Below are 25025 nucleotides of genomic sequence, written 5' to 3' on the forward strand. Positions count from 1 at the left end.
TTGGGGTGGTACGAGAATAGGTATGAGACGGGTAGTGACATCTTCGACCTCGACCCAATTAAAAAAGTTGGATAATTTTCGAACCCGAATTCTTACCCGATCAACTTAGGTATTTCCCATCAAAATCAGGACGGATTTGGACGGATACGCAGGGGGTTTCATTGGCATGCCTACTTTAAATTGATAGTGTTGTATGTTATTCAACAACTAAAGTATCATCATGAACCGTGCCGACATACAAACCTGGTAGAAAATTCACAAACAAACCGTTTGGAGATGGTGTTTACTCAAGGCCCAAAAAGTTTTTGATGAAAGGAAATTACCAATTTGGTTGGGCTTTTCGGCAAAACATTGGATCCTGCCACTGAGGACTTTTACTTTCTGCACCTCCAAGACCACCCAAAACTACCCCTGCAGTCAACCACTCAACACCACCGTGCCCCACCTCCACCCAACCACCAACCCCCAACACCACCATCAGCAACTCTAAGGCAGGGAAGAAGGCATAGATGGAGTCGAAGACGAAAGAGAAATGTAGAATGTGACCCTATTCTAGAAAAGCTTGTTCGGAAGTCACTAATTTTTTATCCTTCTGGAAAGGCCTTTATGGAATTATGCAAATATTCTTCTGGAAATGTCTTTCTGAAGTGAAAAAAAAAATGTCTTTCAAAAAGGCCTTTCTAGAAAGGCCTTTCTAGAAGTACATTTGCATACTTTTGGAAAGGTCTTTTCAGAAGATACTAATTTTTTTATACTTCTGAAAAAACCTTTTAGAGTCCCAACACATGTCGCCATTGCAGTCGTTAGAGAAGGTGTTGATGGCGGCTGTGTCGGTGGGGAAGGGGCTGGTGGAGGGGGTCGGTGGTGGTGCAGGAGTATTTGTGTCCATTCAAGTCTGTTTTGGGGCTACAAGAAGCAAAAATGTGGTGCAGGAAGTAAAATCTGCCACTGAGTTGGGTAACTAGTATAATCTTGGGCCAGCCCCATTACACAATTAGATGCCGCTGTGCTCAAATTTCTTTGCATGATATCAGGCTATTGTATCCTGCACCCCATTATTGCATCTGCACCTTCCATTGCATTCCGGAATGGACTTTCCAGAGAATGCAATGGAAGGTGTCCGATGCAATAGTGGGAGTGTAAGATATAAATGCCTTAATATCATGTATTGGTGACCAAAACAATATTGTGTTCAATCATTAGCAGCTAATGCAGTCCAAATTATTTCACCAAACATAAATTAGTATAGACCATAGCAGTGCAACAGTATGACTTCTTTTCTACCCATAACAAGTAATTTATTTTATCTCCATCAAGAGTCTTCTATTCCATAAAATTGCAATTTTTAGTATATCGGAATAAAATTTACAACTTCATGTAACCTATTTAGCAAGGAGTGGTTATTTTAGGTTATATATTTGTTTTTTTTAGCAAGCTCTTGTGGTCAAATGCACTGAAAAAAAAACTTGATGTGAAAACTAACTCACCAGATTGTAAATATTCTGAGTTCGAACCATTGTCATGTCTCTCATAAATAAGACTTGTCACACACAGACCAAATATTCATAAGCATATTTATTTATTTAACAAAAGAAGCCTATTACTTGTGTGAGAAGACAAAGAGTAGTTCAAACTAAACTACATAGAAAGTAGACTAGAATTAGAGTCTGGAATATGTACAAAGGAACCTGATGCCACTTGTGTTAAGGACATTGTGGCAACAGTCAAATTGTTTATTCATACAAAATTTTTGCCTCAGATCTACTTTATTTCCATCCTTTGTCCTAGTCTAAAAGATGAGGACTCCTTCACAGTTACAAAGTTTACTACAATTAACAAGAACCACATACTCATTTAACAGTCTTATTATCGTACACACTGATTTGCATCCCCTCTCCAAATGAACAACTTTTTCAATGCTTTCATCACTCATCATCAGTAAAGTCTGGTTCAAGGGGCTTCCTCAATGAACCAAGAATGTCAAGTTCAGGCCCATATCTTAGGCTCCTACCTTTCCTTGGGCTGGAAGCTAGTTTTGCAGCATACATTGTGCCCTTTGGGGCCTGAAGAGGTGCAGAGAAATGTTCAGAGCCAGTTGTTCCAGGAACAAAGGCCATCATCAGATTCTCCTTTCTCTTGAGTTCACTTGTCTCCTTTATTCTTTTATACCTGAACCATGCTGCTTGTATGAAGCACGCAGCCCAAGTCCTCCACTGGTGGGAGTGGAACCTAAAAGTGTGCCTCAGTTGTTTGCTGTGCAGCCTTCTGAATTGTGCTGCCACAAACTTCAAGTCCCCTGCAATGAGTGCAAAGGCTTCCACTTCGGTGATGGCTTTCACCGTGCGAGTTGATGAAGGAAGGACTACCGTTGGACGAGGGTCCAAGGCCCATGGCAGGAGCTCTTCACCACAGAAGTCACCAGAGCCAAGTCTGCAGGTGTTGAAGAAACCTGTTCTGCCACCGTTGGTGGTGCAAGAATCTAGGCGTCCTCGAACAATGAAAAGCATCTCGTTCACCAGGTCACCCTCGCGAACCACACAAGCGCCTGGAGTGAAAAGAGAAGGTTTCAGCCTTTCACATATTGCATCTAGCATCCTTTCATCCATTTGATCAAATAGTGGTACCTGCCATGGGCCAATAAGTAGTTCCTTCTTAGTTGCTTGTTTCCCAAGAAACATGTTAACAAGGTAAAACTCTTGTTGTCATGAACCAAAAATTGCTAAAACTTAAGCTGTTAGATGAAGATACATGAATACTCTTTATAGTACATATCCATCGGGCCGCTTCATGCAGGTGCCCTTTGGACTTGTAGCATGGATAATGTCCCACCAACAACAACCTTGTGCTGAAATTCAACTTTTTATTAGATGAATAGGGGGGCAAGGATCAAAATCTATATCACTAAGCCATATAAGCTTAGATACTATGTCATGAACCACCCATTCCAAAAGCTAAGGCTGAGGCTTTTAAATTACATCTCTAACATGAGAAGCTTATTTGAAATTTTCACAATTCACAGAAGGAGGAAATTAGATGCAGTTCCTTAGTGTGTTGTTCTCCAATCAGAATTAGAATTTTACCTCATTAATCTGCATAATAAATGTTTGTATTAAAGATCAACATAGGTTATCAAGATGAAATTCCAATTCTGATTGGGGAACAATACTAACAACATCTAAGAAATTACATCCAAGTTTTCTCCTTCACAAAACTGTGTCAATGAAAGTACGTGTAGAAAAGAAAACAAAGGTTTACTTGTCGGACTAGATTGAGGCAAAGGTGGCGTTTGATGTCACGTCTTAGATCTATGGGAAGGTCTCTGAGAATAGTTTCCTCATCAACTCCCCTAGTAGCAACCCATCTGAATTGTTCATGACGTCGCACGTTTTGCTTTAGGTAACGGGGGAGCTGCCTGTGATGCATCCATCTTTCTGTATCTGTCCTTCTTATTCTCCATTCTTCTAGCCGTGTAGTGGTGGATTGCAGGTAGGTCTGTTAATTAGATAAGAATTTCAGTTATATGAAAAGGATAAAAATGCAAGATATGAGGATCAGAGTTATGATCTTATTTAGTTATCACACATATTCATGGTGCATGCTTTATCCCCTACTAAAAGTGGGGCTAGCAAGCTTGGATCAAGGTCCTAGTTAGTACCTCAATAAACTTTTGCCAACAAAAAGAGTCAATCATCAATGAAAAATTTAAATTAAAGATCATTCTAAACCTAATAGTTCTTATATGGATGATCAATTCACTATAAAGTATAACAAGCCTGTTTTTATAAGGTTCAGAAATTTTATATTAAACTCTAAATAATCCTTGTAAGCCGAAAGGAAAAAGCTATAAATAATCCTGATGTTAAGGAATACTATCATAATAACAGACAGTGAGTTTATTTTTGCAAATTATTATCAAGTCCTGTGACTTGCAGCACATTAGAAGACTAGCAACAGCTAGACTTACTTGCATATTGCCTATAAGCAATGCAAAAAGCACCAATCCAAGAACTGCAATGATCACAGCAAAATTGATCTCTGCAACACGTGTGCCAGTTAAGAGATTCTGTCCCACAGAGCTGCAAATTTGGCATATTATTGGTTAGAATATCACAAACTCTAGTTTGGACTGAAAATAAGTTTAGGATTAAGAAAGAATGGCTGTTAAGATGCAAAGAATATACTATTTTTCTTTAGGCCCACGAAGGTCTAGGTTATAGTAAACAAAAGAAAGAGAAATTTTGAGTTTTACTTTCTTATAAATCATCTTATCATTCACTAACATATGGCTGATTGGAATCTTATAATAATCAATGAATAATAGTATTTCTGATCTTCAACGAAGTGATGATTATGCTCTGAATTATGTTTATTTCCATGCAACTAAGTTGTTATTTGATAAATTATTCCATTTTTACATCAAAAAATGAAGTTACCTAAGATTCCTTAGTCCCCACCAGAGACAGTAACAGTATTTGTTGAAGAATTTAGAGGCCGTAACTTCCAAATTGAGAGCATCAGCAAAGATGCCAAATTGAAAGAAATCACTGCTTTGATCACATAGACTTGAGAGATTACTTGATCTTAACCAAGCAATCCTATCCGGGTCACCCATGCTTTGACAATCAAGATAACGATACTGGCAGTGTGGGTACTGCAGTGTACAAACTTTCTTCCAACATTCATTCTGGCGTTCAATTGATAACAGGTACCAAGAGGATCCTAAAACCTTTTTTAAAATAGAGGGACAGTTAATAATTAAATCAGAAGCAACAAAACAAGATAAAAAATAAATGAAAATCACAAAAAAGAAAGGAAAAAGAGATCTTCATTTAGGCTAAAATGTAATTTTGGTTGCTCATCTTAATATTTGATTTTCATTCGGTTACCTAAATTTTAAAAGTTTCATTTTGATCCTTTAAAGTGATCATTCCATTAGTTTATCATACTAATTTGATCAATTTAGTGACAATTGACAAACGGTAAGAGATGTCACATCATATAAGTGTTTACCACGTCAGTCTAAGTTAACATGTTAATGCAAAAAATTGGTGGAATGACCATTTTAGTATTACAGATACACTCTAAGGGACTAAAAGACACTTTAAGAGACTCCAATGAAACTTTTTAAATTTAAGGGACCTAAAACAAAAAATTCAAATGTGTAACCTAAATTATATTTTAGCCTCTTCATATATAATATTCCAAATTTGAAAGCTATAGTACAAAGTCCATCATAAGTTCTTATGCAAAAAGTTACTTGGAAAAGTGACTTACATGACTAGCTAGCATATAGAGCATCAGATTATATGCTGCCCCAGCCCATGCCTTTTCCATCATTACCCCATTTGCCTTGACGATTTCAGATGATAGAGGATAAATAAGATACAATCTCAAGAGGTACTGGAAAATGGAAGCAAGGCGTAAAATATGCCTTGAAGCAATCATTTGAGACCCTTTTAGATTTGGAATTACTGCCCAAATCAATACCTAACAAGTATATGAATTACAAAAAATGTTATCCTGCCACAGAAGAAACAAAACAGGACGTACACAACTGAGACACAATAGCATTTAGAGCTGTAACATCAATTTAGTTCAGCAAAATGAACCTGAGAAATACAGCCAATGGCACGACCAAGTAGAGACTTTTAGTATATTACTATATTTTCGTTTTATCATAGCACAAGTGGAGCGGAGGGAAGTGAAAGTGTTTTATGAAAAGATATATCCTTAAAAAGCTTACAATTTATGTTTACACATCATTTAACAAAACAAATACTTTGTAGTCTTTATCATTTTCTTTCAAGTTTCACCTATTTGGCAGAATGTGATCATAAGGCTGGTGTAAATTAACAATAAAAATGAAAGGAAAAACAATCACTGCATTAAGAAGTCTTCTTAGTCTCAGACTATCTAGATTCACAAGTATAAAATTGCAAATCAACTGTTAAGTTGACCCTGATTTCTCGGTATAAGATTTAGAAAAATTATCAATATATAGGGATAGCAATAATGCACGAGGTAATACTTTTATTGTGATCAGTATTAATATACACTTAGAGTTGACTAAGCCCATTTAGAATACTAAGATGTGCTAATAGTGTTCAATAGTTAAGCAGTCCTATTGGATGATGCTGAAGCATAAATAAGGTAAGTTTTGGAGTTGTCATCAATTTTATAAGAATCAACTCATCTCCTTTTCTTCTTCACAAACAAATTTTCAGAAAATTTGGGATCAGAGAAGAAATGAATGCACATTTAATGTCAGGAACATACCTGTGGAAGTGGTTGAGCAGCCATTAGATCAAGCCAGAAGTCTCTTCGCATGTACTTCGATGCAATTTTTGAAGAGTCTATGATAAGCTCTCCTCTACCAGAAACACGAGAGGAAGGAGCAATATAAGCGGTTTGAAACCGAAAATAAATCTGAATAATGTAAAATGCATCAATCAATGATCGGATTATGGTGAGGAACACTTCAAGACCAACTGACATATCAATGCACTTGTCTTTCTTAGCCACTGGTAAGTAAAAGAATAGAGGATCCACGAATAACGAAAGCAAACACGCCGCTAAGAAAATTTTGTTCCATGTGTTTACTCTATGTCCCCTAGGATCCAATACCAAAATCTCTGCTGCATCATAATCCTCAGAGAAGACCCTTGAAAGTTCTCTTCCATCCTCAGAGGACTTGTTGCCTATTGCATCCTTCCCACCCTTTTGTTTATCATTACTCACTTCATTAAAGGACACCATTGACAAGTGACTTTCTTTGTTGTTGTCCATTAACTTATTTGTCTCAAGTTCATCTTGAAATCTGGATGCACATATACACAATTGAGTTTCAGCACCAAAACCAAATGAAAAAAATAAATAAAAGAAGTGATGAAAATAACCAAGTCATACAAAATTGTAATCACATCAATTGACACATGTCCTATAACATTAATAAATTAATATAGTCACTGGCATATGTTACACTAATTTCTAATTACGTACAAGTTTGCAACTCAATGTTAAAGGGAAAAACTGGCAAACCTCACAGATTTTGATCTATCAGAAACCATAGTTTGCTAGTTCAACTTTTTAGCTTCACTCTTCAAGTAGACAGAAGAGACCATATATATATGCAGGCTATTAACCACAGAAAAAGATTTGATAATTACGTGCTCAACCACAAAATATTGAAACTAGTTTTCAGTGCAATCTTTCCCAGAAATCATGTGACAGAAAAGTAGTACTATGTTGTACAGTAATCTTTTTGCTAGTTTTTTTCATGAAAGTACAGGTAAAACCTGTGAATTTGACTTCTAAAGGCTTGTGGAGGATTCAAAGTCGTCGCTCCTTGAACTTAATGCTCAACTTGACATCACTTTTTCTGACATAAAAAGATGAAACTAACGAAGAAAGAATGTGAAATGAAACATATATGTGAGGTCCATGTATGTAGAGCCACAAAAACTGCCTTCATCTACTTCATCTGTTTTAATAACCATGCAAAAATTTTATGGTTCAGTTAGGGGAAACGTATCAATGAAAAACATCACATTCAAGTTCAATTATATGTATAAATAATAGAAGTAGAAAGAGAAATACCACAAGCTAGAAAAGGGGGAGAGAAGACAAGAAAAGAAATAGAGTTAAGAGAAATTTAACCAGAAAATCCATGCTGTCAATTCCGTTTAAAAGCTAGCTTGAATTCAGTATTTGACTTCTACACCATGAATTTTAATACCAAACTCCTGATTTGTCTTAATCAGTGAACAAAACCGAAACATGGGTCATGGAACAGTCTCATTCTATTGTGAAACCACTTTGCTTAATTGTTCCCCCCACTTCAGTTACATGACTTGGACAGTAACCGTATCAGAAGGTTTTTTTTTTTTTTATTCGTAAGAATTGAAGACAATATAAAAAGTTTATATTCTACTCACAATTGAGTTAAACCCTCTTAACTTATCAGAAGTCGAACAAAATTAGTAATTGAAAGATTACGTACTATACAAAATTCACATAATGTCTTATTTGTTAATGGAGCATTTGAAAGCTTTTTGAAATGACACAAGGATTCGTTTAATGGTTTTTATTCATGCCATGTGTGGAATAGAATCCTCCACTCAAAAGAATAGGCCATAGGGGCATCAAAGTTTACAATTGCATTGCAAGCATTTTTTCTTTCTTTCTTCTTTTTATGTCTCAAATTTTGATGACGTTGAGAACCTTATCCAACATCACCGCAGAGACTGATCATTGATCATGTCAAGCTGAAAGCCTAGTCATGCACCTTCCTCTCAACTGCATGCGTTCTCTGGGGACAGCTATGCATTAATATTGGGAACGTGTGTAGAATTATGCAACTATGGATTATAGAGAAATAACATCAACACAATCTCTAATACTTTATTTTCATACAATTTTTTTCATCGAGTGAAATTCACATGAATCTCACTAAATGTGAGTTTCATTTTTTTTCTTAATAGGGTCTCATATTCAAGCTAATGAGACTCATGTTAATCTCAACCAATAGTATATTAGAAAATGGGTGTTAAAGTATGTTTGGTAGCACAATGTTCCTTTTTTTTTTCTTTCAATGAAATTAATTTTAGTGTGATTATTATTCTTATTATCGTTATTTATAACATATTTTATGGCTTCTACCACTAATTTCCATACACTTGTCAATCACGTTCCTCGTCTTTCATTGACTGGACGTTTCTATTTTTTAATTATGATAAGTATACTAGTACCATAAATACACATTTAATATGTTTTTCCAAACCGTATTTTGCCATTTATTATTGTAAAAACTGCTAATGGAGGCAAAATTCTTGAAAACTTATACAGAAGTTACGCTTTAAAAGGAATAATAACTGGTTAATGAGCCCCGTTATTAAATTGACTTGATTTCAATCCCAAATTTTGTGAAATTGATCATAACATTAGCTTGACTTTCAACTCGATCATTAACTACTTAAGCAGCTGAGTTGTAGGGTGAGGCAGAATAACCGTGACTTGGGCGAGGGCCCCCCGGTGGTGAGACGAAATCATCAAGGGTGAATATAGAGATTAATGGACTTGGTGCATATTGCAATTGCAAAGGTGATAGCATTAAAGGCAAAGCTGGTTTGAATCAATAACAATCATATATTTCAACCACCCAAACCAAACATTCATACGGCAATGTGATGGAATAGCAGTTGCAGCTATTTAAAATAAATGCACAAAACATTATGTTACTTTTATATATTACTGTTATTACCATATCACTGGTATGTTATATGTTAAATTGTACAGTATATGTTTAAATTTAATAAAGAAAATATGATTATAAAAATGCAATGAAACATAAAATAAAAACTGTTTTGTAATGAGAAAATAACTTTCATATTAAGTAAATATAATTATGTCGTGTATCTACAAAAGTTTAAAGTTGACTTAAGAATCGAGAATGGCCCAGTTAAGTTTCACAAGCCATGAATAGTGATATATATATATATATATATATATATATATATATATATATATTTATATTTTTTTTTTTTTTTTAAGGAAATGAATAGTGAAAATGTTGATAAAATACTTTGATGTCATGAAAAAAGAGTTAAAATTTATGGAACAAAATGAGAGTCGTTGCAAATCTGTCTTTAAGACCTAATGTTACTCCCATGGTAACTTAGATGGTTACAAGATCAAACGAATTTACTCAAAAGGATAACATTAACTATAATTAATACAATATTTTCATTAGTACTAAATATACACTTAATGCTCCTGATGCTCCATTATATAAATCATTTATATGTGAAGCTCATAATTTTAACATCATAATCCAATTCCTTCATAACTATTAGCTAGTACAGGAATCGAGTTTAATGGCATATTTTAATTTATTACTTATTAGTGTGGTATTGGTTGGGTTGAACACAGATCCGGATTCTCTGCACACAATGTTTATCGTACTCATTAGTAACTCGAAATTGTATACGAAGATCGGACAACTCATATTTTGTGTTGGTAGATTGAACTTAAAATACGCTTCCAATATCAACTATCGCATCTTCATCCAATTATTAAAAATGTGTGAATACATAGAAAAGTAACTGCAACAAATAGTTTTCGGAAAAATATAAATAACATACTCTCTAACAGATTTCTCCTAACACATAATTTTATAATTTTTAATAAATTTTAATTAATAATAAAGGAGGTTAGAAGGAATACATTGCCAGCACTCCTCTAATCTTCGTTGAACATGGAGTTGATTTAAATATAGTAAGAATTAAAAAATTCAACACAATTATGCAATAATGTTTTGATTTATGATTTTAATTTTATAATTCTTTTTAAGGTAACTATGCTATTGGTGGTTGACCACCTTTAGTAACATTTTTCTCATCGATATTTTTTCATTTATTTATTTGAAATACTCAAATTCAAAAATTTATTTAAAAAATCTAACTTCAATTTTACCCAAGTCAGCGACTTGTTAATAATTTTATATTTTAATAAGAGAAAAGTTAGTATATTTTTTTTGGAAGTATTAACTTCTCATTAAAAAAACTATTAAATTATAAAAAATTTAAAAATTAATAAAACTGTAGAAATATACAAAATAATTCAACTAACAAAAATTCATAAATTACTTTTAAATGCAATTTATTAGCATTTTTTTTATATATAAATGTCCCTCCTTAGATTTTCCCCATATCAAATTGACCATAACAATGAAAAAATAGTCTATTAAAGTCCAAGAAAAAAGGAAGTGTATTTGAGTTTTCTTAAACTTAAATTTAAATTATTTCAATTCCGTAAAATTACATTTAATTGACAATTAAGTTTATAATACAATAATTTGTTTAAACTTTTTTATATAAAAAGTAAATTGAAAATAAAACTTATACAAGATTCTTAACTTTATCCATAAATTATATTTTTCTTTTACTTTTAGTGAAGTGTACTTATAAAAATAAAAGCAACTTCAAATTTAAACCAACCAAACATCTTTTTTATTTTTTATTTTTTGAAACAATGGTCATGACAAAACAAGATATTTAATATAAGTTACAAACATACATAAACCATCAGATGTTATCATACATTTTACTCCTGTCAAACTCAAACCTTATACAATAGGTACGCCAGATTAATCTTGCTTGACATCTACATTTCCAGGCTTAACAGGATCTGCTGGAACTGGTTCAACATCTGCCTCAGCCTGCAATAACATTGCCATTTTGTAATTTCAGTTCACATTTGAATTCATGGAAGCTTCATCCACGAAATCGTCAACACAAAATTGTAAGCATTCACATACGTCAACACAAGAATTATACGCCGCATGCATGGTGCAAACACTAACTAAATACAGAATCCATCATCATCTCACGTGGAACACCAACAATCAAGAAGGAATACTGAAGGGTCACTACCTGGTAGTGGTTGTCTAAAGGATAAATCAAAATTCATCTTTAAGAAAAACAAATAATTGACAGGCAAACAGATTGTTTCTCAATTGGGAGATGCATATGATCATCGGTAACACTAGGTCTTGTCAGCTAAACCAAATACAGACAAGTGAACAACGCTAAAATTGTTCCTGATATAATACTGTCTTTGTAAATGACCAATCCCCAGCAATAATCTATCAAGTAACATAGGATAAAAAGGTAGCAGAATAGGCTTCATTTCTAACTCAAATTCTCATCAATTTCACCAATTAAACTTCATTATCCGTCAAAATAAATTAAGTAGAATCAGTCATAATAAACTGCAAAATCAAAAGTTTAACATAATACAACAAACTCTTTTTTTTTTTTCATTCTAACTCATAAAAATATCCTCACAACAGGAGGCCTGGCCACAAAATCCTATAGGCTACAGATACAGAGATACTCCAGGAATTCCACATCATTTGTTAGGATTAGGTTTTCCTCTTTTCTAACTCTTTAGACACAATGTTGATCTTCTTTCAATATGAGATCAATTTACACTTGGAATTGGCTCAGAATGATAGCCTATCAACTTGCAAATTTTACAGAATTCAAGTTCTAAATCACATTGCTGGTGACAGTTTTTAGAACAAACCACCAAGAAAAAGAATATTTTATTTTTTTTTGAAAAAATTAAATTTAAATGCTAGTGGGATCAAAATATTTGGAACCAGATCTCAGCATTTTCTTATAATGCAATAGAAAACTCCTATTGTGGAAATTGGAGCAAAATGATCATATATGCAATTGAAGAATACAAAAGATTGTTTCTCAAAAGCTATTCCACAATATTATGTCTCGATGTCTCCAATGAAGACTTCTACAAAGAGCTAATAAAAGGATTAATATGTTCTGTTCGATAAACATACCCTTACACTCAAACAGTGCTCCGTAATTCATATTTCTAGCATGGATCATCCTACTTGATTTAAAATTTTTCTATAGACATAAAATCTAAACTAACAAAAGCATCTTGAACTTGAAGTGCATTAAAATGACTATTCCAAATCATTTAGGAAGACATTAGTTGATCTAATGGATTAGTTACGTGCTTCTAGTTACTCTAATAACATCTCCAATCTCTGCACCTTCTCCTCCATGTCCTCACAAGGTTTATGCATATCTTGACATCCACAATTCGCCCACAATATTCAGAAAGATCTACAAAGCAACACAGTTGTCAGCCATTGCACAAGGAAGTGCTACAACCACATACTGTAAATAATCATGGTATGGCTGATGTGACTCCTGAAAGCAAGGTCATTAGTGGGGACATCCTCCACTTCAAATGGAAGCTCCATGTCTCACCTAGGCCATAGCTGACACTGGACTCACATTCCTCGATCCTGTAAAGTTGTAAAGTTCGGTCCATGTTGTTAAAAAAATAGCCACCATGGCGGAATGGTGTGGCGGATTTTTTGCCAACTGCCATAGGTAATTTGTGAAGGGAGGCCTGCCATGGCGGCACCATAAGGCACAGTGGCATGTTTATAAGGCGGAATTTTGGCCTTTTGCCATGTTCTGCCATCCGCCATTGATAACACTGGTGTGGTCTTACACTCTCACTCATCGCGCACCGCCAACAAGGAATTCACACCCCAACATCACATTGGTTATTTCCAACATACTAAAAGTAAAAGCAAATTGAGCACTAACAAAGCCTCTGCCATTCTAATCCGCTCGAGCAAAGTTTGTTAACTTCCACAATAACTACTTTAAAAGTCATATATATATCATGATTTCTAATTTATGATTGATAGTAGCACATAAAAATTAAACTTTTTCGTAAACAATTAAAATTAGTCATTGGCTTACTTCACTAACCCTGTTGGCTGGAGGCTTGAATGGACATGCAGGAGGAGCCCTCTCCGGTTTCCTGTACTCCCAACCAAAAACCCGATAGATTTTCCCCTGAAAAACAGAATCATAGATCAACAATCACCCAAACATATCCTATAACTATAAATTTCACTTTTTCTTTTTGGTGTCCATGGTATTAATACGAAGCAGTGATTAATCTTTAATCTTTGTTAGAGACCATAAGCGCACATAAAGAGGGTAATTGGGTATTCCTCTCAGTACGATTTATTCCGTACCATAAATTTCACTTGTTATTATTAGTTTGGGTAAAATAAAGATAATAAAAAGGGGAATTGCACTTACCATGATAAAATGGAAGAGAAGAGGGAGGATGTTGACGATTGGGACGAGAAAGAGGGGCAGCAAACAAGCCAAGCAAACCTATTATAACATCACATCATTCAATTCAATTTTGTTTGAAAAATTATACGAAAACGAAGAATTAATCGCAGAAAAAGAATTCTAGTTACCATGTCGGGATGAACGAGTAGAGTACGCGAAAACCGAGAACGATTGATTCAGCAGCGCGATTCACAACAACGAGGTTCGTTGGGGAAAGCGAGGCAATTTGGTAATTTCCTTTCCACGCCGAAATTACATATATGTTGGAATTTAGTGTTGGGCCCATTCATTTTTTTAGCCCATGGGCTGCAAGGTAAACCAAGAAATACTTTGAACCCAGCATAATAATCAACGGGCAATTACTTCCCACACTTCCCGATTTACTTCTTGCACTTCCCATTTTGTTTCCTGGAAAAAAAAAACACCCTAATCAATGAGTTTAATTTACACGTACTTCTGAAAAAAAAAAATTCATTCACTTTAATTGTAAAAATATTTTATATTTCATTTAATAAAAAAATATTATTTTTAATAAAAATTACCTTAAAAAAAATTTGACCATAATTTCTGATTGACTTAATGTATAAAAAACATTTTATATTATCAATGCATATCTTATTTTATCATAATCAAGAATAAATAAATGCATATAAAAACCTGCTCGATCAATATGGATGTAGAACCTGTAAACATGCATGAAGTTTTACTATATTTTTTTTTGGTGGAATGAAGTTTAACTATTTACTTGTATGCAATTTAGGTCCGTGCGTACCTATAAATTGTCTTGGCAGTAAAAGAAATAAATAAAAAAAATTGAAAAAGCTTCAATTTCAAATGTGTAATGCAACATTGCAAGAGTGTTCTACTGGTTGTAATATAATCTGGTATTCTGGTTTTCAATTATCACAGGCATATATAATGCATAAATCCTGTCTTTTGATGATTTTTGTTTGTCACAATGTGAGGAAATTAGAAGACAGGCTTGAAAATTATATTTAAAGCCCAGTGACATAAAAGAAAGAAAAAAAAACAAATGTAAAAATTATTGAAATTTTTTATGTATGATAAATAACTTGTTTTAGCAAACTACTTTGACCTGATATTATTGTCTATACTAGAGTAAGAATTAGGCTTTGTGGGACGATGAGAGAGTGGAGAAATTTTGAGAAGTAGCTGAATTATGATGGTGTTGATTATGTTCTTGTTTGCTTGAGTGATGATTGGTGTTTTTCTATTTGGGTTATTGTTTTGGATCGAATCTAGTGGTGTTTTTGCGGAGGCGATGGAGGAGTTTTTGAGAAGTAAGATTAAGGAAATGGACAAGATTTCACTGACAAAGAGTGGGTTTTTTTTAAAAAAAAATAATTTTTTTACAAAAGGAGTAGGGCAATGTCACTAATATTGCTTAGCTATATCTAGTTGTTAATAAGAAAAACATTTGACCTTAATGGTTTGAAAGCTACCCATCAACGACCCTATTCGTTTGATCATTTCATTATGGGGCTAGCTCCACTTTCTACGTTACTATGGTCTCCATGCTGCCATGCATCTTCAACAAGAAATCATGCTTGCTAATTTGGAGGAACAATCGACATCCCCAAATTTACAAAACGCAACTAAGTTGCCATTTTAATGTTTGTGAATTGTGATAGCTAGCCACTTCATTTTCCCTTTTATTAATTACTTTGTATATGGCGTGATTGCTAGCACCTATTTCATAAAGATAAATAGATAGTGTACCTTATCTTCAACAGTGCATTATAAAGGTAAACAGTATCATGTTTTTAACTGTTGAGGAGCAACTTACTCTTCCATAACTTTACGTTTATTACACAATTTTTTTGTTATATAAACATATACGAATTTTCTAATTAAAAAAATGTGTAATATGCACAAATTATAGAGAATTAAAAAAAAATTGATATACATTCATTGTCTAGTCCTTTAGTTTGGAGTAAGTTCAGAGTGCCAATGATACCGTTGATAATTAGATCAATGAACCAATCTGAAACTAGAGTACTATTGTTAATAATTCAACTTTCAAGCAAATCATGGCAGACCTGTGAAGAGAATCTGCTGAAACGCTGAAGAAGTTTCCTTGCAATAAATTAAAGGGACCCTTTGAACATTGAGAATTACAGACATTTTAATTTCTCTGATTAAATGGCATTGTATTTGGTTTCAAACTACTCTGAGGATGCGTTTCTTTGCAGACAAAAAAAAGTGAAAAAGAAAAAAAATGAATAATAAAATAATGAGACGAACACTTTTACATTTTATTTTAATTCAAAATGAATAATAAAATCACAATGACATTATTATAAAATGAAGAGTGTGCTTATAATATTCGCACTCACCAACATGGCCAATCCCACTCGGCCTAATCTCTCTTCATTACACATTGATGTTATTTTTTTTTTCTCTTTTCTTCCTTTTTGCTTGTTCTAACCCGAAAGAGAAATGTAACAAAGCGAAAAATCCACACAATCTTACCAAATTTCTTCTCTAGGAGGACCCTCCCTCATTGGACTCTCAATCCGTACACTTGCAACAATGTTGTTGTCAAGGATGGGCCCCATCTCAAGTCATCTCCATATAAAAAAAAAATTAACTTTCTAAAAGATAGCACAACATATATAATAAATCACACAAAGTAGTGATTAGAGAGAGCTTGGTTCTTCTGCTCTAAAATTATGCAACACTTCAAGTGAAAAATCACTTATAGTTCCATATATAAGTAAAAAACAATCATGCACCTTTTATACGCCAAATCCGATCTGACTTTCAAATTTACTTTACCACAAACACATCACATTACTCGGATTTAGTGTAACAAAATACATAATTATTCTATTTATATGAACCAACAAATGATTTAGCATACCAAATATTGCATAACTTTATAGTAGAAATTCACTTTTGGACGTGTTACCCCCAACACTCAGGTGTTAGTCTGTGATCTCTTTTGGGGTCTTGGCAATAGTTATAGACCATGTGGTATTTTTGCACCCATCTCATGGCCCAATATTGGCGTCTGGTCAAGCCACCGGAGCGATATGGCGAGGCCGAGACCGGGCGGCACCGACGAGAGGCATAGGCTGAGCAACCACCAGCCCTGAAGTTGGTGTACTTTGCAACAAAAGGTTGGTATCTGTAATCAGCCTTGTACTTACCATCTTCTGTTGCCCATGATGAGGCATCCCATATTGAACCATAAAGCCACATTGGCCTTAGTGGAAATGTTTCAGCACTCTTCCTAGGGTACCTCCTTATGGGAATATCATCCACAAGGAATCTGATATATTAATTCATAATGTCAGTAAAAGCAGTCAATTTAAATCACTTTTAATGTGGCTGTGATTGTATAATGTCGTACACTTTTATTGGTTGATAGTGTGAGGGATAGAAATTAAGCTCTATGTTAGTTATGAGTAAAAAGTATTTTTACACTCTCATCTAATCATAAACCATCATATATTATAAATTTGTTGATTATTATAATATTTATCTTACAAATCATACCAACAATAACTTCTAATTGGTTCATAGTTTACAACGTTAGTGCATGCATGAAAATTAAAATCTAATGTTATAGTGAAAGTGTGAAATTAATTTATATAAGTGGCCAAAAGGTATATGACTAAATTAATGTCACTTTAACAAAGTGACCAGATTTTTTTACTTTACCCCAGACTTCTAAGTTCTAACAGTTATGTTTTCATACTTTGTGTGTTGTTCACGTGATCTTGATTTTATATGATTAACCCTGTCATCAAGTGCCTCTTTTCCTTTCCTCAATTTCAGAGAAAACGAAATTCTTTCTTTTTCATAATCAAAAATATCACTCTCACTCACTCGTGTCTACACTGTGCTGCCTTTTTATAAGAGTCAGTCAAATCAATGACACAAGCATGGAGCCCAAGTTTAATACTGTTGATTCCCTTTTACCTCTCTTCTATCTGCTTCAGTGGAAAATGAAATGTTGCCTACCCTATCTTCTCTACTTCATCATAGACTAACAAATCTAGCAATTTCAAACTCTACTAAACAGATATTTCGTAAAATTTACAGTGACTTACATTATTTCCTTAGGACTCCAAAGTATAGCATAGTGATGAAAGTTTTGGGTAGGATCAAACCAAAGGTGGAACTTCATTTCTCTGCCAATAATTGTGCCATCCCCACTCCCTCTTATATAAACATTGGTCTGTAAAGTATAAGGCTTTCCAAATGTTGTCCCAAGAAACTCAATGTCCACTTCATCATGGAAGCCCGGATGTGCCTCATTGTTAGAAAGCTGGCCATTACTCAAATCATTAGTAAACTTTAAACCAAATTGAATGTGTAAACTTTCCATCAATCAACTAATGTAAAAATCATTTGACCTCATCTTACATAGAAAGCTGTCATTAACCATATCACTAGTGGACTTAAACTAAAATTGAATGTGTAAACTTCCATCAATCAACTTAAGTAAAAATCATTTGACCATATCTTACATAGAAAGCGGTCATTAATCAAATTCATTAGTGGACTTAAACTAAAAATGAATGTGTAAACTTCAATCAACCAACTTGTACTTTTGTACAAATCATTTGATCATAACTTACATAGAAAGCTGTTATAACTCCTGCAGTATAGCCAGGATGGAGCTTAATGGAAGCACCAAAGTAACCGGATCGAAATGGTCGATTTGACTTGAAGCCACTTCCTGTTAACAAAAGATGTGTTACATTTCAATATCAATGACATAAATACATACTAGTAGACAATATACTATTGAAAGTGAATTTAAAGCCTCATACCTGAGGAGCTATCAAGCCATATTGTTAATGCATTTTGGTCTATGCTTTGGTGCTGAGGACCCCAAAGATTATTAAACCCTCTATAGAAGTTCACAGGCCTGAATTTGGAACTTGGCCTGTAATCAGGTGAAGGTGGCCAGTAGGCATTGCTTGAAGAGGCCATTAGCATAAAGAATAAAATAGAAAACAGAGTTATCAAAGCCATGAAGGAAAAAGACGAGTAAGCTAAAGTATAAGCAGGAAGCAGAATGATGCTCTATTATAAATGCAGGGTGAGAAGTGAAAGGGAGAGGGGACTGTTCATAGAAAGGTGCATATGAAATAAGAGTATGACAGTACAGTTTTGATAAAAATAAGAAAATTTGTGGGTCCCTCCATGAAGAATTAACGGTGAAACTGAGGAGAATTGGGGAGGGATTAGAAAGCTAAGCATGGCATTAATTAATTGTGGATCATTACAGATAAAATGTATGGTCTTTAATTGTTGGATTACATTCAATTTTTACACTTTGCAGGGTCACTTAAATTATGTCATTCTCTTTTTCCCAATGCAACTACTTTCCTTCTTACTAGTAATGTCAGATAACTTTTTAGTGTTGTGGGAGAGCTTAGAAAAGTTGAAGACATGCAGAAGAGGGTAGATGGGATGCCATAAATGTTGTGTTTGCATGGCTTATATATGGCTGGTCAATAATTTTAGGATATTGATTAAGAAAATAAAAAGAAAAGATATTTATTGTGGAGATTATAAGAGAATGTAAAAAAAATAGTCACAGAAAACATAATTTTGTGTGCCCCAATGAAAAATTCTGTTTTTAATTCCTTAATTAATGTTCCGACCACACTTGTAGTTGATACACACTTTATCTTTATTTTTTCCAATCTGTAAAATTGTGAAAATGGGGTATGAAATTTGGTGCGCAAGCAAACAACACAACCCTTTCTGATAGAAGTGTCAGAGCTCTGAAAGCACTTGCTGGATTAACCCAATATTTTGCACTTTTCACCATACCATCACCCTCTTCATTGTGTCTGCTACCATTCAGTGAAGCATAACTGTAAGTGGAGGCCAAAATTAAACAAATACGTAAATGAATGCATAAATAATGAGTTAAAGCAAAAGAGGTGTGGGCCAGATTCTGATATAGTCAATTTATGAACCCCAAGTGAGTAATAATGCGTTTTAACATATGAAAAATTTCATGAATGAGGAGGGTCAAGAACTATCCCTTAATGGTCCCCAAAGCTTGATATCAGGGGGCACACGGCCACACGCATAATTGATTGACTCGTAGAAATAAAATAACCCTCTAATGGATGATTCATACTACATAAGATGAATAATAAAAAAAAAGGAGTCCATAAAGATTGCAACAAATCACATTACCATCAAATGTTTTACCAAAGATCAATTAATCAAAATCCATTTTAAGGTTGAATATGAGTTGGCACAAACTACTGCTCCAATATTCTGTACTTATTTAGTTTATTTTTTGGTTGGAGCCAACTAAATAATTACTTGTTTAGTTGATTGATTCCTTGATATAGACAAATTCTTGAGTACAATCTTCTGAAGTGAATCATCATAATAAGATTTTAATGTTATTCATTCTTTAGGTGATGAGGGAATTAGGGAGATGAGGACCCGGATTCTTTAACACATTGAAATCATTATATGAAGATCAGACAGTTTATATTTTCTTTCAATAGATCATACTTAAGCTATGTACTCGAGAATTGAACAGTTCATTCCTATATAAATGCGTGACTTTAGAAAATCAGTTTCCGAACAATTATAGTGGATTGGTAAGTGCACTGAGTTTTACTTTCTCTATGAAGATGTGTGCTTACCATATTTGGCCACATTTAATGATACAAACAATCCAAATCAAATTATATACCCCCCAAACAAGCAATTAACTAGGTTTTATGAAAGATTGTGAGCAATTTTCGAGACCAAAAATACAAAAAGCAGATTGGTTAGTGCCTACGTCAAATATTTGGTACGTGGACCCCTGACCGATGTCCCACAAATCTAACAAAATTTAGAGTCTTGGGTGCCAAATAGTACAATAAATAAAGGCATGGTTTCCCATTAGCAAACCACAAAATCGCAAGACATAGATCTATAAGACTCGAAGGCACTACCAAGTTTCCAGCCACAACCACCGCTACAAGATGTTTAAAAACAATAACCACAAAAATAGTGTCTCTCGAATTCATATGCAATAATACAACCTCAAATTATGCAAACAATATATGTGACATGAAAAAAAATGCATAATGAGGATTTGTGTGCTCTGGATTTTCGTTTACGACTTGCTAGAGCTTTTTTTCTTGACCTATAATGAAGACAAATTCACACGATTGTCGGTAAGACGGAGGAAGGGAGAGATTAAGGGTGAATGATCAATGATGGGGATGGGGGTAGGGCCACCTTGCCTTAGCCGACACAAATCACAAAGCTCATATCATATGACACTTGATTTGGTTCCTCTCCTATATCAAAGGACTTGTCCATAGGAACACGTAAAAAACTAAAGTTGCTCCTATGATGCTTAATTAGCTAGACCCTTATATGTCCATCAATTTTGTTACAAACTTACAATATATTGTTTTATGAATATAGGAGTTATAAGATTAGTTGGATGGTTGAAGAGAAAATGGGATTGAAAATGAGAAATTGTGGATTTAAATCTTTCCTATTAATAAATAATTAATAAATTACCAATTAACATTTGTTGATAAAAAAAATGTTATTCAAAATATTGTAGTTTCCAAGGAATCGAATGTGTATTTGATAAAATGAAGATTATGATTATGATTCCAATTGTTGAGTTGTATTTCTTATTTTTTACATTCGTAGCTAACTTGCCATGAAAGATAAACCTTGTTCTTTTTGTTGAAAAGCTACTCTAAATGGTTGGCGTAGCTCGTATTTTGAGATTGCATTTTACTACTAGATTTGGAGAAATTTATTCCACTGTCCCTCGACTTTGTCACCTCCAAAGATGGTGTAGTGATTGTGACTGTAGCAGGGATTACCTCACTCTTTTCATGTAATAGGGAAAATTAAGCTGTTTCGTGTGGGAGAGAGGCAATGGTAGCATTGGCAAAGCAAACAAAGATGGAATAATCTTTGTGTTATGTAATTGGTAAAAAATCCCACAGTTGTAAACAAGAAACGTGGTTTTACTTCTGAAAGAAAAAAATTCATATTCGGTTGTTTAATGTCAAACATGGTTATGTCTTTAAAACTTTGGTTAAAGCAAAAGCTAAGATAGTAATTTTATGCAATTTGTGAAGAATTTTATATTAAATTTTATTATAAATTTGGTTTTGAAATAAAAGCTTTTCAACATAAATCATTCTACTTTAGTTTTCAATTTTGACTCAAATGAATTGTGTAAAATCAAGAGAATAAATATCAACTTTATAAATATTCTGTGAGATATAATCTTAATAAAACAATATATTTTTTAAAATTTATATTAAAAACTACTAAAATTTAGGTCTCTTAAAAAATTAAGTTTAACATATAAGTGTATTTAATTAAATAATAATAATAATAATTAATGCTACTGTTGCTATCATAATTTATTATAGAGATTAATGGTTATGCATAGATAATATAATATTGTATAAATAATTTATCCGACTATTTATGCTTTCTTTTGAGATTGCACGACTCTTTCATTGTAGATTCGGACTTGTGTTGCTGTGTTCCAATTGAGCTAATTAAACAAAACTTATTTAGCTTCTTTGTTGCAAACAAAAAATAAAAAATACCGTAGCTTTTTAATATAAATATAATAGCTTATCTCTCTGACATTGATAAAAACTTGATGAAAAAGAAAAAAAAGAAAAAGAAAAAGAGCATTCATTTAACAACTCAACTCAATTATTTATTGACTCTGTTAATTCGGAAATTTTTCTTTCTTTCTTTCTTTCCGTCCGTGGACGGTGATGAACCTATTACAAAGGTGTCACGTGGTTTCGTAGGGGCTGGAGTTTAGACTTATGGTTGATAAATGAAAAAAAAATACAAAATAAACCTTATTATTATCAACTTTTTTTCCATCATTAATATTATAAGGAACATAAATAAAAAAATAATTAATATTACATTAAAAAACTAAAATAACAATTATTTTAAAATTTATTTTTTCTTATTAGACGAACATTATTATATAGAGAAGGGAGTGATACTTTACTTTTTCTCTTTATTGCATCATTAATTTATTTCATATTTTTCTCTCTCATCTATCTTTTTTTCTTTGTCTTAAAATTTGATAGATATTTTTTTTTCATATTTTATTATTATTTTAACTAGCATAATTAAAAATTTTGACTTTCTAATAAGATTTTAAGATATTTTTACAAACTTCAATCATTTAGATTAGCTATGGATTATAGTTATTAATCTTTTTGTATGATGTAATCTTGTTGGATATGATTTAAGGAGAAAGTGAGTCTGAATTATTTAAAAAAAATGATTTTGAACAATTTAGTTTTTATAAAATGTTGTTGACAATATGAATTTACCTAATGTAATATATTAGTTTGCCCAAAAAAATCCAGAGTTAACTCGTTGGCAAGTGTACCAAATCGTCACAAGTAGTAAAGTTCTCGGAAGTCCAAATGTCGAATCCACATGAATTTTGTTTATACCTATATTAATGCAAACCCAATTTAAAAACAAGGAATAAGAATTTAAAATAAAAGATAAAGAAAGATAGAAGATAAGGTAAATAAAAGATAAGATATTTAAAGACAAGATTAAGAGATAAAAGATTGAAAGATCAAACTACAAGATAAAATATTTAAATTGCGATAAAGATAACTACTTCTATGAAATTCAAATAAAGCCTAAATCTACTAAGCCTAACTACGTACTCTTAATAAAACCCCTAATAAAAACCCAGCAGTAAAATAAGGAATAATTACTTCTTAAAAAAAACCAACAATAAAAAAGTAGGGAATAAAAGTTATATATTAAAATCGCTAAAACCTGACAAGTCTAATTAGCCTAGATATATGGATTCTGGATTTGTCTGTTATCAATACCAGTGAACTATTCTGCCCCACATCTATCCATCTACTTGCCCCTGGTGTGCCTCATGATGACAAGCCTACCTTAATTACCTATCTTTCAAATGCCCTTTGCGAAGACTCAATAATTAAGATGCATTAAGATTACATTCTAGATGTTTGCTAAAGCATGCGCATTGAGGCATTAAGTCATGCTAACCCAATGATTTCTTTCTTTTATTGTTCTATTAAGCGTTACCCTCTCCCGAGTGGCCTAACCCTTAAAACCGATTCACGCAATCATTCCTTATGCCTAATTAGGCTTTACCCTCTCCCGAGTGGCCTAAAGACTAACCGAAAACAAAGTCCGAGATGCAGAATAAGCAAGAAAGAAAAGCACATAAAAGAACCTGGAAGGAAAACCCTCTAAAAGATAACCCGATAATTTCTTCTTTTTAGTGTTCTCTTAAGCGTTACCCTCTCCTGAGTGGCCTAACCCTTAGAACAGATTCAAGTATTCATTCCTTACCCCTAATTAGGCTTTACCCTCTCCCGAGTGGACTAAACCCTAACAGAAAGCAAGTTCCAAGATACAGGATGTAAAAAGAAAGAACGTTATTGATAACTCTTGAAATGCTCCATATATCATTGACTTTTTAGGCCTGCCAAGCCCTAGCTAGAGGGATTAGCCACTCATGATCATGAGGGCTTTACAATGAGAGGAGGGGTGAAAGAAAGAAAGGGAGTAAATGAAACAACCCCCAGGAGAGGAGTTCTGTGGTGGTGTTTTTCCTTGGACTGCCTTTCTATTTATAGTTATTGAAGTGGGCTTTGGGCCTTTGTAGGCGCGCTTAACGCGTGTACTTCCGGGGGCCCGCTTAGCCTGTGACGCGCGCTGAGCACGCGTATTGGGTTGGACCTTTTTCAAATTTTATTCTTTTCTTCAATTTTTCTGTCCTTTTTGCTTGTTACACCTCCAATTTTTATATCTGCAACCAAAAATTCAATTTAATTAATTTTCTAACTTTTAATCACAAATAACTGCTAAATAATTAATTTCAGGCCAATATTTGACTAATTTTTTACTATCAAAATACAATTATTTAGCCGTTATCATCCAGTTATATCAAGATTCTTCGAATTAGTTCATAATTGGAATTGTATTTCTCAAACAAATTACTAAAAATATCAGATAATTAAAATAAGGAAAATAAATCATCTGTAATTCCCTCTTCTACATGACTACATCAGTGATTGAAATATACGTATTATACTTAACACAGTCATCCCTACTTATTTTGGCTTGCGTATCTAATTTCATAGCTGCGTGTACTATTGGCAATTATGTGTGGGATAAATGTGGTGAGAGATTGCATATGTAAGTTTTGATGCTATATTTAGTGAGTTTAAATTAGGTTTATTGTTGATTAATTGGTAAAAAAATAAGAATGATCTGGAATCCATGAACAAATCTTTCACATTCTTGGTGTTGTGCAAA

At 33.4% G+C, this 25025-nt stretch overlaps 3 protein-coding genes across 10 annotated transcripts; all 3 read right to left on the reverse strand.

Annotated features, from left to right (window-relative positions):
- Positions 1-1624: 1624 nt before the first annotated feature.
- LOC114370219 (protein CNGC15a-like) lies at positions 1625-7445 on the reverse strand. Of its 5 annotated transcripts, none has more exons than XM_028327512.1 (7): positions 7296-7445; positions 6277-6817; positions 5275-5487; positions 4434-4726; positions 3965-4076; positions 3256-3492; positions 1625-2624 (listed from the first exon to the last, which is right to left on the reverse strand). In XM_028327512.1, exons 2-7 carry the CDS (start codon positions 6784-6786, stop codon positions 1926-1928), a joined length of 2064 nt encoding a protein of 687 aa, XP_028183313.1. In that variant the 5' UTR covers positions 6787-6817; positions 7296-7445; the 3' UTR covers positions 1625-1925. The 5 variants fall into 5 exon arrangements, with proteins under 5 accessions (XP_028183313.1, XP_028183314.1, XP_028183311.1 ...); XM_028327513.1 differs by lacking the exon at positions 7296-7445 and adding an exon at positions 7039-7093 and having other exon boundaries at positions 5275-5349; XM_028327510.1 differs by lacking the exon at positions 7296-7445 and adding an exon at positions 7039-7093.
- Positions 7446-10983: 3538 nt separating this feature from the next.
- Positions 10984-13938, reverse strand: LOC114370206. Of its 4 annotated transcripts, none has more exons than XM_028327495.1 (4): positions 13820-13938; positions 13653-13730; positions 13314-13400; positions 10984-11215 (listed from the first exon to the last, which is right to left on the reverse strand). In XM_028327495.1, the coding sequence occupies exons 1-4, from the start codon at positions 13820-13822 to the stop codon at positions 11144-11146; spliced, it is 240 nt and encodes a 79-aa protein (XP_028183296.1). In that variant the 5' UTR covers positions 13823-13938; the 3' UTR covers positions 10984-11143. The 4 variants fall into 4 exon arrangements, with proteins under 4 accessions (XP_028183296.1, XP_028183295.1, XP_028183298.1 ...); XM_028327494.1 differs by having other exon boundaries at positions 13305-13400; XM_028327497.1 differs by lacking the exon at positions 10984-11215 and adding an exon at positions 12523-12650.
- A 2049-nt stretch (positions 13939-15987) lies between these two features.
- Positions 15988-18872, reverse strand: LOC114370776 (probable xyloglucan endotransglucosylase/hydrolase protein 32). The gene is made up of 4 exons (XM_028328166.1): positions 18497-18872; positions 18302-18402; positions 17771-17988; positions 15988-16986 (listed from the first exon to the last, which is right to left on the reverse strand). Exons 1-4 carry the CDS (start codon positions 18699-18701, stop codon positions 16620-16622), a joined length of 891 nt encoding a protein of 296 aa, XP_028183967.1. The 5' UTR covers positions 18702-18872; the 3' UTR covers positions 15988-16619.
- Positions 18873-25025: the final 6153 nt, after the last annotated feature.

Source organism: Glycine soja, chromosome 10 (assembly GCF_004193775.1).
Source record: "Glycine soja cultivar W05 chromosome 10, ASM419377v2, whole genome shotgun sequence".
Taxonomy (NCBI): domain Eukaryota; kingdom Viridiplantae; phylum Streptophyta; class Magnoliopsida; order Fabales; family Fabaceae; genus Glycine; species Glycine soja.